Source organism: Solanum pennellii, chromosome 7 (genome assembly GCF_001406875.1).
Source record: "Solanum pennellii chromosome 7, SPENNV200".
NCBI lineage: Eukaryota > Viridiplantae > Streptophyta > Magnoliopsida > Solanales > Solanaceae > Solanum > Solanum pennellii.
Window position 1 is genome coordinate 5,444,538 of NC_028643.1, and position 17,660 is coordinate 5,462,197.

General features: G+C 39.2%; 1 protein-coding gene across 3 annotated transcripts in view; it reads right to left on the minus strand.

Annotated features, from left to right (window-relative positions):
- Positions 1-951: 951 nt before the first annotated feature.
- Positions 952-17,660, minus strand: part of LOC107026279 (probable sodium/metabolite cotransporter BASS4, chloroplastic) — a 32,382-nt gene continuing 15,673 nt past the window's right edge. The window contains exons 5-14 of one of the 3 annotated variants that reach the window (XM_015227185.2): positions 14,903-14,981; positions 12,432-12,490; positions 12,261-12,329; positions 11,297-11,410; positions 9,780-9,801; positions 8,212-8,279; positions 6,811-6,896; positions 6,074-6,203; positions 1,314-1,415; positions 952-1,241 (exon numbers count right to left, since the gene is read on the minus strand). In XM_015227185.2, the coding sequence (XP_015082671.1) occupies positions 1,176-1,241; positions 1,314-1,415; positions 6,074-6,203; positions 6,811-6,896; positions 8,212-8,279; positions 9,780-9,801; positions 11,297-11,410; positions 12,261-12,329; positions 12,432-12,490; positions 14,903-14,981 (795 nt within the window). In that variant the 3' untranslated portion in view covers positions 952-1,175. The remainder of the gene's footprint in view (positions 1,242-1,313; positions 1,416-6,073; positions 6,204-6,810; positions 6,897-8,211; positions 8,280-9,779; positions 9,802-11,296; positions 11,411-12,260; positions 12,330-12,431; positions 12,491-14,902; positions 14,982-17,660) is intronic. The other 2 variants (XM_027918469.1, XM_015227187.2) reach the window with 2 other exon arrangements.

The window sequence follows — 17,660 nt, forward strand, 5'->3', positions numbered from 1 at the left end:
ACGAAGTTCAGAGAGTCGATTTCAGTACCCAAATTTCAGAAGTCTAAGTGTTCTGGAACGAGACACCTGCGACGGTCCGTCGTGCCCACGACGGTTCGTCCTGCAGGTCCGTCGCCAAGTTCAGAGAGTCGATTTCAGTACCCAAATTTCACAAGTCTAAGTCTTTTGGAACGAGACCCCCTCGACGGCCCGTCGTGCCCATGACGGTCCGTCGTGGGTTCCGTCGACTCACACAGTTTTTCCAGAAATAAAATCTGCTGCTCAAAACGACTAAACAGGTCGTTACAGATTTAGACAATTAAAATACATGATCTAATTTTACTTTCTTTTAATATTTAGTCATGTAACTAATACTTGCTAAACTTATTTTAGCATGATTTAGTACTTTAAATTATGATCAATTTCATTATGACTTATTAATTTGCAATATTTTTTACGCGATTTTATTATTTTTTGTTGTTGGATATTTTAGTGTCATTAATCATTTCATTTTTTTTTATTTTCTTGATAAATAACTTAAATAGTTGCATTTTGGTAGGACTAAAGAAATATTTAATGTACAAGTAAATTATATGTTTGTATGAATAATATATCGAAAAAATCCGAAGAAACCCGAAGTTGAAAAACCCGACTTTTATTAATTTGGTTTGATTTATAAATTCAAAAACTCGACACAAATGGTTTGATTTGATATTTGAAAAACCCGAACCATCCCGATCATGTACACCCCTACAAGGAACTTAACAAACACATAATTAGATGACTCCTTACTTCTAAATCTAGTGCAAGTAAAATGTGCTTCTAATTTTATAAACTTTCAGAGTTAAGTATATCAATCAACTTAGATTTTGACGAAGAAAAGCCACTGTCAATAGTTACAGTAATTTTGAGCTCAATTATACAAATTAGGGATAAATGAAGTAAGTGAAAGTAGAAAGAAAAATAGGTACATACATAGAAAATAAACCTGTTTGAGCTGTAGAACAATTACCTTGCAACACCATTTATAGTCTTAAGTAGATGCATTATTATTATTCTTCAAGAGAAAAGGCTATTTTATTCGGATAACAACATTCTCATAATTGAGCCAACATGTATATGAAAGGATAACTTTAAAAAATGCTTGTCGTGCACAAACTGTAAATGAATCTATAATCCTTGACTGACAATGTGATCTAAGCACTCTTCAACTCATGCTCTTTTTGAAACCAAACATTCACCAAAAAAGAGTCGAAGATGATCTGCAGCAAATGATATTTCGTGTTAGCAAACTGGAAATACAAAATCAAAAAGTTGAAGAAATCAAGAATAACCTGGTTCAGATGTGCCGCTATGCATGGAAGAACCAATAAACCAGATTCACCAAGAGCACCACCAAGCTGTTCTACTACTGCTACCATTACAGGCAGAGTTTTCTTGTAATAGTAAGACGAAGGAAATTAGCACACCTCTGTTATGCGGAATTTGAGATAATACGAGAAAATATAAACGCGAAAAACAAGACAACAGATTTACGTGGTTCACCAATAAATTGGCTACGTCCACGGGGAAGAGGGAGAGCAGTTTTATTATGGAGAGGCAAGAACAGAATTACAGAATAGGGTTTGCCATAGCCGTCCTTTCTGTTTGTAACGGGTCCGATTCAAGGCATTCAACAAATCTCCACCTTGACTTGAATTCTCCGAACAGATTCTTCAGACGCACTATGATAGTGCCAGGCCTCCCCCTCTTCCTCAGAGTTGCCCCGCAGGGCAATTAACAGCTTCTGATGTTGAGCAAGTCCAAACAGTGTTGAAACTTGCTCTGTGGAACCGGCTTTGTGAACATATCAGCAGGATTATCAGCAGTTCCTACTTTCTTCACCTTGATTCTCTTCTCACTTCTCAGAAAATGATACCTTACGTCAATATGCTTGGTTCTCTCATGATGGACTTGATCCTTGGCTAGACAAATTGCGCTCAAACTGTCACAATACACCGTAGCCTGATCATGATGCAGACCAAGATCACTAACCAGCCCTTTCAGCCAAATCCCTTCTTTTGCAGCCTCTGTCAAGGCCATGTACTCCGCTTCCGTAGTAGACAAAGTCACTGTAGGTTGCAAAGTTGCCTTCCAACTGACGACAGATCCTCCAAGGGTAAACACATAGCCAGTCATCGATCTTCTTGTGTCAACATCTCCAGCATAGTCAGAATCAGAATAGCCAGTAACCAAGCACTGAGTATCACCTCCATAAATGAGACCAACGTCAGATGTACCTCTAAGGTACCGGAAAATTCTCTTCACAGCCTGCCAATGTTCTCTCCCTGGTTGTCCCATGAATCTGCTCACTACACTGACTGCATGTGCTAAATCTGGCCTTGTACAGACCATAGCATACATCAAACTTCCTACGGCACTGGCATAAGGGACTCGTGACATATACTCCTTCTCTTCTTCTGACTGTGGAGCGAACATGGCAGTGAGATGGATATTGGCAGCACTGGGGGTATCAATAGGCTTAGATGAAGACATGCCAAACCTCGCCAAGACCTTCTGAATGTAGCTTCTCTGTGACAAGAAAAGTTTCCTTCTCTCTCTGTCTCTAATGATCTCCATCCCTAGAATCTTCCGAGCGGCTCCCAGATCCTTCATCTCAAACTCAGCACTAAGTAAACCCTTCAGCTTCTGAATGTCATACTTCTTCTTTGCAGCTATCAGCATATCATCTACATAAAGCACCAGATAGATGAATGAATCATCCTTGAGCCTATTGTAGTAGACACAACAATCATATGAGCTCCGAGTATATCCCAACTTCACCATATAGCTGTCAAACCTTTTGTACCACTGCCTTGGAGACTGCTTAAGTCCATATAAGGACTTCTTCAACTTGCAGACGTGATTTTCCTTCCCTGGAACTTGGAAACCATCCGGCTGAGTCATGTATATCTCTTCCTCCAACTCTCCATGTAGAAACGCTGTCTTCACATCAAGTTGTTCAAGCTCCAGATTCTGATGTGTAACTATCGCTAGTAACACTCGGATGGAAGTATGTCTGACCACTGGTGAGAAGATCTCATTGTAGTCCACTCCCTCTCTTTGGTTGAAACCTCTGGCAACAACCCTGGCTTTATACTTGACTCCTTCTGCTGGTGATATCCCTTCCTTCTTCTTGAAAACCCATTTGCAAGTAATAATCTTTCTCCCCGAAGGCTGTATGACCAGATCCCATGTCTGATTCTTGTGTAGGGACTCCATCTCATCTCCCATAGCGGCAAACCATTTTTCAGAATCAGAACTTAAAATGGCTTCTTTGTAAGTAGACGGCTCAGATGTATCTACCTCTTCAGCAACCTGCAGTGCATAACCCACCATGTCCTCAAAACCATACCTCGTAGGTGGCCGAACTCCAACCCTCCTTGGCCGATCTTGAGCTATACTCCGATGGATATCTGATGGCATAGATTCTGGAATATCAGTTTCTGTCTGTGGCTCTTGATCCTCCTCTTCAGGTTCTTTCAAATCGCTCTCGTTCTGAATGACTTGAAACTCCACCTGTTTATCAAGACTCCCAGTTTCTGACGTAGTTGTAGGCTTCACAATGGTTCTAAGCAGAGAACTTTCATCAAAGACAACGTTCCTGCTCATAATAACCCTCTTTTCTGCTGGAGACCAGATTCTGAAACCTTTCACTCCATCTCCGTAGCCCACAAATACTCCCTTTTTAGCTCTTGGTTCTAACTTACCTTCACTGACGTGATAGTAAGCCGTACAACCAAAAGCTTTCAGATTTGAATAATCAGCAACTTTTCCTGACCACATCTCCATAGGTGTTTTGCACTGTATGCCTGTATGTGGTCCGCGGTTAATCAAGTAGCAAGCTGTACTAACCGCTTCTGCCCAGAATCTTCTATCTAGCCCAGCATTAGAGAGCATGCACCTTGCTCTCTCCAGAAGTGTTTGATTCATCCGCTCAGCTACACCGTTCTGCTGTGGTGTATTTCTGACTGTACGATGTCGAGCAATCCCTTCATCCTTACAGAATTGATCAAATTCAGACCAGCAGAATTCCAGCCCATTATCAGTTCGCAACCTCTTGATCTTCTTCCCTGTTTGATTTTCCATCAAAATTTTCCACTCCTTGAACTTCTGGAAAGCTTCACTTTTATGCTTCATCATGTACACCCAAGTCATCCTTGAGTAGTCATCAATCATGGACACAAAAAATCTGCAGCCTCCCAAAGACTCAACACGGCATGGACCCCAGCAATCAGAATGGATATAATCAAGAGTGCCTTTTGTTCTGTGAATGGCTTTTGGAAACTTGTTGCGATGTAGTTTTCCAAAGACACAATGTTCACAAAACTCTAGGCTTTTAACCTTATGACCAGCAAGAAGATCCTCCTTTGACAGAATTTGCATCCCTCTTTCACCCATATGACCAAGTCTCATGTGCCATAACTTAGTCATATCCTCCTGGTGAACTTCTGACGATGCAACATGGGCTGAACCTGTAACCGTGGAACCTTGTAGAAAATACAAAGTACCACGCATGACACCTTTCAGAATCAGATTTGAACCCTTCCAGACCCGCAAGACTCCATCTTTTCCCGACCAGCTGAATCCCTTGCTGTCCAAAGAACTGAGAGATATCAGATTTTTCGTCATCAATGGAACGTGCCTGACCTCGTTCAATGTGCAGAAGCTACCGTCATGTGTCCTTATCTTGATCGAGCCTGTCCCAACCACCTTGCAGACAGAACTGTTGGCCATCGAGATGCTGCCTCCGTCTATCTGCTCATAAGTCGTGAACCACTCTCTCCTAGGACAGATGTGATAGGATGCCCCAGAATCGAGAACCCACACATCTGAATGATGAGTGTGCTCATCCGCAACTAGGGCAATGTCTTCTTCAGAATTGGTGTCTTCTTCAGCAACAGCAGCAGAAACTGATTGTTTTTCCGATTGCTTCTTCTTCTTCGGACAATCAAATTTCCAATGTCCCTTCTCCTTGCAGTAATTACAAACATCATCTGGCTTTGCACCCTTCGACATCGGCTTATTTTTCTTTCCGCCGTTTTTCCTTCCCTTTCCGCTACTGGTGAACAGACCGGAAGGCTGTATGTCCGTACTTGTGCCGTTAGCCTTATGCCGTAATTCCCTGCTATGAAGGGCCGATCTGACTTCTTCCAGCGACACAGTATCTTTCCCAACAATGAACGATTGAACAAAATTCTCAAACGACATTGGGAGAGATACTAACAGAATTAGGGCAGCATCTTCATCCTCGATCTTCACATCGATATTACGCAATTCTAATAACAAAGTATTCAATTGCTCTAAATGTTCCCTGAGTTGTGTACCTTCAGCCATTCGTAAACCGAATAGACGTTGTTTCAGAAGCAGCTTGTTGGTTAGAGATTTTGTCATGTACAAACTCTCCAGCTTCAACCACAGACCAGCAGCAGTCTCTTCATCCGAGACTTCCGTGATGACGTCATCCGCGAGACACAGCATGATCGTCGAATGCGCCTTTTCCTCCAGAATCGCCATCTCAGGAGTAACGACGGCGTTCTTGTCTTTCGACAACGGCGCCCAGAAACCTTGCTGTTTCAACAAAGCCCGCATCTTGATCTGCCATAAACTGAAACTGTTCCTCCCTGTGAATTTGTCGATTTTCACGTTCAAAGCAGACATCTCGAATTCTCCAAGAACACCGATTAACCGAGAGGCTCTGATACCAATTTGTTATGCGGAATTTGAGATAATACGAGAAAATATAAACGCGAAAAACAAGACAACAGATTTACGTGGTTCACCAATAAATTGGCTACGTCCACGGGGAAGAGGGAGAGCAGTTTTATTATGGAGAGGCAAGAACAGAATTACAGAATAGGGTTTGCCATAGCCGTCCTTTCTGTTTGTAACGGGTCCGATTCAAGGCATTCAACAACCTCGATCATGTCATGAAAAAGGTAAAAAAAAAAAAAGAAGAAAAATATGGAATTGTGGGTTTCTCTAATCACTGCGTCAAGATTTCTAGACTGATGCAATATAGCTGTTATGAGCAGAAAGATAAGATGTAGTTTACCTGGCTTGCAACAAGTAAAACAGCACTAATATTTTGCTTCTTTGAAAAAGATGATTCACTACCCCCTGAAATAGTGGAGAGTAATGATATTGCCAGAGCATTGAAAGCAAAGAGGCTGAGATGTAGAAGCCTGCAAAAAACCTTATCAGTCAGTGTCTCCAAAACTGAAGCAAGCTATCTGCTTATACCCTGGGCCAATCAGGGATGGACATGCTATTCCGTCTATTTTTGTTGACCAAGGTGATTAGGTAAAGTCAGCGCATGAAAAGGCTACCAAATATTGTGATCGATGGAGGAGAATGAATAAAAGCACACGGCTTTCTTAACTATAGTAATATTTCCACATCAACTAATAGTATTAGCACAAATGCCAACAAAGCTATAGAGAGATCATTGCCAAAGACAAAGGATTTACTTGGTTTTTCAAAAGGTGCTACATGTATAAGTGCAACAAAAGACACTTGAGCCAAAAAACAAACCCCAGATATTAAAAGTCATGTTCAGTGCCAACTTGTTAGTCCACAAAAGTTTCCCTAACATATACCTATGTAAGCCAGAATTCATTTTGCATTGATAACATCAATCCACAATGCCATAAAAATGAGTCAAATTAAACATCAAAAGTTAAGCCAGAATTCATTTTGCATTGATTACATCAGTCCACAACGCCATAAAATGAGTCAAATTAAATATCAAAAGTTAACGAAGACGAAGAGAAAGGAGAGCTGGAAGCATACACTCCTAACACAACAGCCAGAAGAAATACCGCTGGCTTAACCAATAAAAGCAACGACCTCGATCTGCTCACTTGTATAAAAGGGGCCTGAATTAAAAAACTACTCATTAGGCGGTGCTTTTCAAATTCTTTTTACAAAACGAAACAAACTAAAGCCAAAGTATGATGGGAGTAAAAAATTTTGTCCATATAAACATTCTGGCAATCAGTTCAGTCAAAGACACTTCCTTGACTTCAGAAGGTAACATGAATTAAATGCATGGGCAGGGGGGAGCATAAATAAAAACATGATTTCCTATTCCATAACAAAAAACAAACGAAGATATGAGAACCACCATGGTCATTTCAGAGAACATTTGAAGACTAACGTTGCTTAATGCAAAAGAATGGCAGACGATCTTTAGAGCATCTTCAAAGAGTATAATATTCTTTGAAGACACACCATGTTAAATTGGGTTCCTCTTGTTCCAGTTGATAAACCCACAATTGCGTCTTCCCTACCACGTGAAAAGAAGATAAGCCTACTTTTTCTTGGTTGGTTGTGCGTTGGTTCTCACAATGGTGAAACCAAATAAGAGGGGATCTTCACTTCCATCATAAGTAGTGAAGTCTGATTTAGTGTATCTTGTTGTTGTCATCCGTACCAAAATAATTGTTGTTGTTTCTTCCTCCTAGATGCACACCTAGCTGTTCACCTGTGTTACTGGTTCGTTGGACAGACGACTGTCTTCAACTTCAACTCCCTTTGCACGTGTGGTGGTGCAGATGAACGTTTCAATTGCACGTGTCTGGTGCAGATTAACATTTCAATTTGTTGCGACAGTTGCTGGAATTTGGAGCTCATCCTTGCTTCTACAACTACTATTTTCTTCGGTTTGAGTTTGGGACTCCTATAGAAGACTTCCTGACTTTGTTTCTACGGTATTTTCGTTCATGGTGACAAGCTCTGGTACCAAATTGTTAAGGTTGTTAATTTTGGATCAGAGTCGCTGGACGATTAACTGGAAAGTCAGGCCCAACACTTAGGTCCAAGCCCTTGTTCTTGTTCTTTGATCTGCCTATGATTGCTGAATTTTGCTCTTAATTCGGGGAACTGCAAACCTGGGAACTCGTTTGAGAAAGTTCTGAAGCTCTGTGACTTGATAAAATCCAACTTGTTTTATTAATAACGTCAACTCTGCTAAATAGAGGTTTACAGTAGCAAGAGTCCTAACAAACTAGAAATGGCGGAAGTCCTATAAAACTGAATTAACAAGAGCCCTAATCCACTCAGAGAAGTTTTATTCGACTTACAAAAATATTAATCATCATCTGTCCTAATGATTTCACGTCTGGAATATTGTTTCCCGATAAACGCATCAATATTAGACTAGGATATAGTAAATTGGAATCTGGATCTTACTAGACTGAGGAGGAGAGCACTCATCATTGATAAAAGCTTACGATTTCGATCAGAAAACTCAGCCACACCTGCAATAGAAATTATTTAAAAAAATTAGTAATACATTAGGCAGTTTGATGCAACAACCAGACCCCTCATATTGAGTATTCTGTATTTATGTTCCAGACTAATATTTTGAGCATAGCGTACATGTAGGTTGTTATAGTTAATTATTTTTTTGTAACTGGTAACATGTTATTGCTAATTATTACTTGGTTGGATGGTTTAGGATGAGATCCAAGGGGTTCGGATAAGTTGAAAACTTAAACCAGGTGTAGAACTGTTTCTGATGTATCTGGTGCAATACCAAAATTGCGGATTTGAGTTTGTTGACCAGTGGTTGACTTTTCGGGTCACCTTGGCTTTACCAAGGTTAATTTTCAATAACTGATTCCAATGGGTTTGTCCAATCACATTGAAACCATAGTATAGATCAGAGTCGTCTATCTTGAACCAAGGTAAGTACAGATTTTGACCTCTAAGAGTTTTTTTCCCCAAAGAATAAGCATACTATTTTTCTTGAGATACACGTTATGTATGTGTATATGAAGTGACAAGCATATACAGAAGAACTAGGACATTATACTGGGTTGACAGAATAAATGCTATGATTTATGTGCATGATATTAGACATGCTTAATTTGGTCGTTCCTGCATATTGTATATGCTAGAACTGTGTTATGCTTAATATGAAATATTTGGATACTCTGTGGTTGGGGCTTAGACCTGTGTTGCAGTTACGTATTTCGGATACATATTTGGTTATGAAGTTTATGCTCTATTTGGTGATTTGCTTATGTTAGCCTTAATGCTATTGGGGTTGAATGATTTAGATATAACCGATTTCGGTTCGCACAGCAAGGAGGAAGTCGGGTGCCAGCCACCGATCCTACAGATTTTGGGTCGTGACAAATTCATGTCACATATCCAATACATTATTAAATGGTATGGAGTTTCTCAATGGGAAGTCTAGTTCTAGCAATGAGACACTTCATGCATTCAAATACTAGATGTTAAAAGATCAAATTTTGCAATTTGAAGTCAATTAAGTTTATGTATCTGAGTTTAACACAACTTGTATCATCAATGGTACAATACTTCAATCAAAGTGATTTTCAGAATAAAGAAGCAAAGTAGAATGGTAACTGTCATCTCAGGCCCTTTAGGCTGAGTTTGACCAACAACCAGAGAAAAGAGTGCCAAAAACATTAACCTGTGCATGTCACATGAACTTGAAGCCTTGGACAGGGAAAATAGCCTAGGTCCTTCCCTCTCCTAATCTGTGTGCCTCGTGTAATTACATTAATGATCTTTTAACATACCCTCCACAAGATCTTGTAAGGAAGAGGAAAGTCAAATTCCCTAGTATAAAAAGCTAAATTATTAAAACCAATAGTTGAGAGCACTTAGGATGGTGGTCCAGATTGGGCATTAACGCATTCATGGGAAAAGGCAGGTTTGAAACCATTCAAGCTATGAGATAGTTCGGATACAACATCTAACTTTTTCGATGAGTGCAGATCACTTACCCTTGAAACATTCTCGTACAGCCTGTAAAGGGAGGAAAACAAGGGAGAAAAGAGAAGGCATTAATTAGTCGTCGAAACTTCAAAGGTACATGAAGAAAAAGAAACATCTTGATGCTATCTATTAAAGGAAGTCTGTCCATATGAAATGTTTTAGGTTGGATACTCCATATATATCTTGGTGTAAAATAGTTCCAACAAAATGCTTTCTTGTCACAACCCAAAAAGAAAATCCTTCAATAAATGAATGAGATATAACCTTTTCAGTTATCTCTGCCCTTCTGTTTAGACTTGGGCCTTTTGAGCACTAAATGAAACCATATATGGAAGATGGCTTCAATTCAAGCAAGTTATATGTACTTTTCAAGACTGATTAATATTTTTAGTACCAGGAAAAGAAGCTTGAAGATAACAAGATGACTCTAAGAAATCCTTATGGATCTTCTGCTTTACAAAAGAAAGATGATTCCGTGCACCATCAGGGTGTACTTGTTCAACAAAGCACTGTCTCACCTCGGGGCAAGTATCTACTTGATGCCCCTTGTGATTTTCAACAAGTTGGGTCTAGGAGACCCTAAACCCACTCCAATGAGATTGCAAATGGTGGATCGCTCTATAAAACGGCCTGTGGGGATTCTCTTCGACATCTTATGAAGAAAATCATACATCACAATCACAAGAGGTAAGCACATGCTGGTCCTCTTGATCTCCCTTTAGCCAGCAGAAAACATCAAATCAAGGAAAAGATACTACACTATCTTTATTCCTTCCCAGGAGAACTATATTCTCTCCACAATAAGAAAATGTTTGGCTAAAACTGCTAACAGGAAGTTGAAAGCAGGTTGAAATTAGTCCATTTGCCACCTACACATTGGATTCCTGCAGCAGGTCTCCAGTATTTGGAGATAAAGTGCATAAATATTATGAGAAATGTATTCTTGGAAACATTTCTCATCTTTCTAAAGCGTTATAATCTCCCTAGCTTTCCGGAACAAACCAACTTGATTAACCAAACATTCATTATCTCATCATATTGGATTGTTCATACTAAATGTAGAAGTGAAGACATCATTGAAACAATGCATATACGAAGAAAAGATTTTAAAGTAGCCGATTTCGAAAAACAAAAACAAGGGAAACTCAGGAGAGATGGGGGAAGCTCAGAAGGTAAGCCATAGTCTAGAACTTGTCCAACAGGGTAAACTAAGATATGAACAACCCCCTCCCCAAACCATCACCCATATAATGATCATATATGGTCAGAGCATGATGACTATTGAGTATGGTTCGTGCCAATTGAAAATAAATTATACTAGAAATTCCTAGAAAATAAAATCAAAATGCGACACTAACGAGAGTAAAGAAACTACAACATTGTAGTGGCTAGACTAGACTACTTGTTGCTTAACCTTTAAAAGATGGTTGCAATAAAGATTGTCTATCAAGAACTAGTGGAGTTGTAAAAGAACTTCTAATTTTTTTCAACAGGGTATGATGAATGGTATGATTTCTGTTAATACCTTCCCTATGATAAGAGGAACTAGAAGTGTGAGAACAAGGCTTCTGAACAACTGCTCGGCTGGAACAGACACACCAACACCAGAAGCTATGAGCTTGGAGATCGAAAAAGGTACCTAGAACGACATTGAGGATAAAAAGAATAGTTAAAAGTGCAGAAAGTATCGAGGCAAAAATTTTCCAAGCTTAAATGTGGAATTTATCTTATGCGTTTCAAATGGAGCAGATGAGTATATCAATCCTTTTGTTTCAATAGTCACCATCAATTGCTTTACTGTAAACAAAAATAAATAATCAAAAAATAAATCTTGATTGCCATGTTGGTTTCAACTCAGCTGCTTCATTTCAAAAGGTAAAGGATGTTTCAATATGGAATTAACACAAGAAGTTAATTCCCCTTGCACAAGAAGGTGACATTGACTACTTTCAAGAAACATATACATATAACGAGAAAGATTTTATGAAAAAGGAAGAACACCTAATACCAGTTGACACCTGAACATTCTCGAATTTACTTATTCCAAATTTGTGTTTCTAGGAGAAAACTTCAAGGAGTGATGAGAAACATGAAGATAAATGGTTCAACAATTAGAAGACACCTAAATACTACAGATTTCCTTAAGAAAGAATCTATTATTATAAAATGCAAAAGAAAGACGTGACTAGCAGGAAATTTGGTATTAATTTAAGAAACTCAGCATATATACCACAAAAGATGAATTCTTGAAGCTTTAATAAATATCATCTTCTTCCACAGAAATTCAAGCATTTCATAGAACAATAGTCCAAAACTTCTAATAAAGTTGCACGAGTACGATTGGACATAAAAAAACATGCCATAAAATAAGACAGCCAACTTTGCTAGTGTTATGTACAGATAAAGTGAAGGAGATATGATAATTGACATGAAACTTAAAAGCATGGAAAGGATTTACAGCATTCGGATTAATAGCTCGGAAAACTTACGATCAGAATGCCTAGAAGGTTTGATATTAAAGTCATCACAAGCGCAAGAGCAGAGTTTCCTCCTGCTAACTGTATTTAAGTGAATACTGCAGTCAAATTTAACAACCAACTATTTTCCATGTTTGGTTCTGCATAGGCAATACCATGCAAAACATAGGACATTCAACTTACACGAGTTAGTGCCACTCCACTAGATAATGTTGTGGGCATACAGCTAAATATGGCCAACCCTGAGGAACCAAAAAATTATAACCATAATCAACAGATCCATAATGCAACGAGGAAAAACTTAAATGCACTGAAATTTATGCTGAACTCGGTTTTCTTCATGGCCAGACAGAAAGGGTTATTCATAAGAACTGTAGATTAAAAGACATGCATTTACAATTAGGATAAAGATCAATGTAACTCCTTCTGAGTTCTTTTTTGATAAGGTAAAGGTTTACTGACAAAGTACCAAGAAGGTACCAAAACCAAAAGCAACTCCTTCTGAGTTCTAACACAAGAGGATGGTCGAAAGGTTTTGATGTGTCCAGAGATGGAACAGAAAGCTTGGAAGTGACACACATTCAATATGCTGATGATACACTCATCTTCTGTGGAGCTGAGGAAGATCAATTGAAATATTTATGGGTGATTCTGGTCTTATTTGAAGGGGTATCTGGCTTGCACATTAATTGGAGGAAAAGCTTCATGTATCCCATTAATGAAGTCAATCATAGGAACTGTATAGCCTCAATATTTGGTTTGGAAGTTGGCACTTTGCCAACAACTTACTTGGGCATGCCTTTGGGAGCAAAGTCCAAGTATTGAAATTTGGAATGGTGTGATAAAGAAGTATGAGAAAAAAAAGGCTAGATGGACTACACAGTACCTATTTACGGGAGGGAGATTGACCCTCATCAACTCAGTCCTTGATGCTCTGCCAACATTAATGATGTCACTGTTTGCTATTCCAGCATGTGTCATCAAAAGTTTGGATAGTATGAGAAGGAAGTTCCTGTGACAAGGTAACAAAGAGAAGAAAAGATTTCACCTAATAAAATGGAAATCTGTGACAACTGGGAAGAAAATGGGGGATTGAGAATAAAGTGAAATTTTAATGTAAAGCACTCAGAATGAAGTGGCTATGGAAGTACTCAATTGAAGATCAGTTACTGTGGAAAAGAGTGGTAGGTGCCAGATATGGGCTGAAGATAGCTGGATGACCAAGGATGTGACTTCACCTTATGGAGTCAGCTTATGAGATACATAAGAAATTTATTGGGAGGAAATCAAACTCAACTCCAAGGTGAAAGTGGGGAATAGGAACAAGACCAAATTTTGGAAGGAAGAATGGCATTAGTTGGGTAATATGGAACTCTTTTTCGCAGACACATATAACCTATTTCTCACAACAAAGGACCATAGCAGAGATTTGGACCACACAAGGTTGGAATTTCCATTTCTGGAGACAACTCATGACTGTGAAGAGTTTCAATGGACTCTTGGCAGCAGCGGATGTATTATGATGGGAAGGAAGCAGCAAAGGTACATTTAAAGTAGGTGCAGCCTACATGTTGATGGAGCAACCAAGACAACAGATTCCTACCTGGCCATGGAGACAAATTTGGAAATGCAAAATTCCTTATTAAGTCTCATGTTTTATATGGTTGCTAGCTAAGGATGAAGCTCTGACACAGGATAATGTAATGAAGAGGGGGATAACCTTATGTTCTAGGTGTGTTCTATGTGGGGAAACATCAGAAACTGTTAACCATCTATTTCTACACTGCAAATATATTCAACAGTTATGGAGGGTATTCTTGAGTCTTAAAGGCATATCCTGGACTATGCCTAGGAGAATTACTGAAGCTCTAAAAAGCTGGGAGGAGGCAGCTATGCTAGCAAAAGACAGAACTAGATGGAGAATTGTCCCCACTTCAATATGGTGGGCAACCTGGAAAGAGAGGAATTCTAGGTATTTTAAGAGCATCGAGAATAGTATGCAGAAAGTTAAACTTAACTGCATTTTGTTGTTATGTTTTTGGTTTAATCAATTATACTTAAATGAAACGGTCTCTATAATTGATGTTTTAGGCTCAATATAGACTTTGAACAGTGGAGTTTGGAGTTCATCTGTATATAAGGTTAAGTACTACCCATGTACTACTGCGATATAATATAAAAGTTATCAAGTTCAAAAAAAAAATGTGGAAATTACAGCTTAGTGACAAAAAGGAAAATTTCAGAAGCCTTAACACTGCTATATCAAAGCCTTCAAACTTTGTAATAAACACGAAAAAGAACTGAATTTCGAGAACATCATCTCCCTCCTTCAACCACACTGACAAACATTAGCCCCCCCCCCCTCTCCCCCTGTCTATGTGTGTGTGTAATGGCTTGTAATACAACTCCTGTTCCATAAGAAACGCCAGGATGCCTATATATACAGAGACACTTCAAAGTGAACAATGAAGTCTCTACACCAACTAATCTTGATGTATTTTAATGACATTCAGGGTTTTTCTCTGAAGGAGCGTCAAAATGAATAATAATCACTTATCATAATCGTCTTCCTCATTTCATCCCACCTTCCGTGTGTTTAGGATGTTATTGCATGCCTACCACATGGAAAGGTTGAGTATTTTTAGCTGTCTAACCTGTGACAAATTCTTGAGGTTGAAGCTTTAGCAGCAAAATAATCTTGGATAAAAGAGGAGTGAAGAACAAAATAGAAACCTGCATCAACACGAATATGCTAGAAATAGTTAAATATAAAACATAAAATGATCCAGAAACAAAATTAAGATATAGCCTTCCTGAGTATAATACCAAAAGAGCCAAAGAAAATTGGTATAGATCCATCCAGATGCAGTCATTTACAGAAAATGTAAAGCCCCATAAACTTATAATATTAAGTACCTCATAAAATGATTTCAGTGTCCACAAAATGTGTATGGACAGACATGAGGGCACTGAAGGAATTAGGTTATGATAACATGAATATGGAATTGATTGGAAGTGATTCGACGTGGCAAGGTAGCCAAAGAAGCAAAACCTACATCGGAGATCAAGGTCAGCTCCCAGTCCTCTCTCATGGTGACCTCGTATTGAGTGAGGAGGACCTGGGCAAGGAGAGTGGTCAAACCATTAAGGGATCGTTTTGCAGCTGGTAAGTTATTCATGATCAATCCTGCATAACATGTTAGGTAGCTTTCTTTTACTATGTATAAAATTAATACAATGTTTGGTTTGCAAATTAGAAACCTGCATAACTAATACATGTATAAGTTATGAAGGAATCAATATATTATTTTATGCAGGATAGAAGATGGAATAGCTAATATAGGAATAACTAAACCCTGCATAACTGATCCCTGCGTAAAACAATACATAATCATAACTAATCCATGTATTACTACTACCTAAATAACTCTAATCAACTACCAAACAACCCCTAACAGAATACCCCAGTCCTTTGTGTGCTCCATTGTGAGCTCAGGCCTTGGAGCAAAGTCAGGATCTTAGTCGCGAGCTTCATTGTGTGGGAGCATCAGCAGGGGCATGCAAAGGCCATTTACAATGACCTATTGTCAATCACAAGCCCCTCGCAAGAAGGGATTTAGACAGCATAACCCTTCCTTGCATTGCAAAAGAGGTGCATAGCAAACAAATGGGCTCGCAAAAAAGCTTGTATCGAGAGTGTATTGCCAGAATACCCAACAGTATAAATCAGCTTATGCAGGGAGAGAGAAGACAAAAGGATCATTTATGAGCTGTAACAAGAAACAACTCAACTCCTCCTTTTGAGTATTTGCGTTCATTTCATGTTTCTACACTTTGTATAGGTTGGTAAGATGTTTTGGGAAATGCGGTGTGTGGTTGAGACCCGAGGAAATCTATCCACTACGTTAGGGTAAGTGTATCTAATATCCTTTTGAGATTATATCATCATTAATATGGATTAACATCATCGAAGCATGAGATTTATAGTGTTCTAAGGTGAATTTTCACCCCTAAGTTATTAAATCACCACATTGAGATTTGACCACTTCAATTGGAATTTTTTGCTAGAGACCCTCTCCAAAAGAGGATTTGGAGGCAGATGGATAAGATGGATGAAGTTCTGCATAAGCACAGTCGAATTCTCTATCCTTATCAATGGCTCCCCTACAGGGTTCTTCTCCTCACAGAGAGGCCTAAGGCAAGGAGACCCATTATCTCCTTTCCTCTTCATCATTGTCATGGAAAGTTTAATGATATGTTGAAAATTGCTCAAGAAAATAGCTGGCTGAAGGGATTCAAAGCTCCACAGAGGGAAGGTCCAAACTTGGAGATCACTCATTTGCATACGCTGATGATAAAATTGATCTTTTGTGAGGCTAATAAGAACCAACTCATGATTCTAAGGGTCTTTTTTGTTCTTTTTGAAGCAATCTCAGGATTACACATAAACTGGAATAAGAGCTTCATATATCCAGTTAATGAGGTTCCTAACCTAACCTCATTGGCTGGGGTCCTTGGTGGAAGCATTGGGAAGCTACCAACTGTCTATCTGGGCATGCCTCTGGGAGATCGGAGTAGGTCTATAGATATATGGAATGGGGTGGTAGAGAAGTGCGAGAAGAGGTTGGTGAACTGGAAAAGTCAATATCTCTTCTTAGGAGGAAGACTAACACTAATCAATAGTGTTTTGGACTCTATGCCTACCTATATGATGTCCCTCTTCCCTATCCCTGATGTTGTCATTGAGAGATTGGATGTTCTAAGAAGAAATTTTCTCTGGGAAGGGAACAGTGAAACCAAGAAGTTCCACTTGGTGAAATGGGATGCACTGACTGGAAGTAAACAAAAAGGGGGTATGGGGGTCAGGAACTTAAAAACTCGGAACCAATGTCTTATGATGAAATGGCTCTGGAGATTTGCTTCTAGAGAGTCAGCTCTCTGGAAAGAAGTTATCCAGCTGAAGTATGAAACGGCAGATCATTGGACCACCAGAATGGTCACTGATACTTATGGAATCAACCTTTGGAGATCCATCAGAAACCTGTGGCCAAAGCTTAGAGAAAATTGCAGCATAAGAACAGAAGATGGCAGGAAGTACATTTCTGGGAAGACAAGTGGTTAGATCAAGCCCCCCTAAGGGACACCTTCAATGATATTTACCCTAAACCAACAACAAAGGGCCACTGTGGCTGAAGTCTGGTCAAATTAGGGACGGAATTTGAGCTTTAGAAGACCTTCCAATGACTGAGAGATTTTGAGGTTAGTTGAGTTCTACAGCAAATTGGAGCAATTCAAAGGAACCTCAACTGACCAAGATAGATTGGAGCGGAAGGGCCATAGTCAAGGTAGTTTCAGTGTGAAAGGGGCCTACAAAAAATTTAACCCTTATAATTATCGGATTGAGGACTGGCC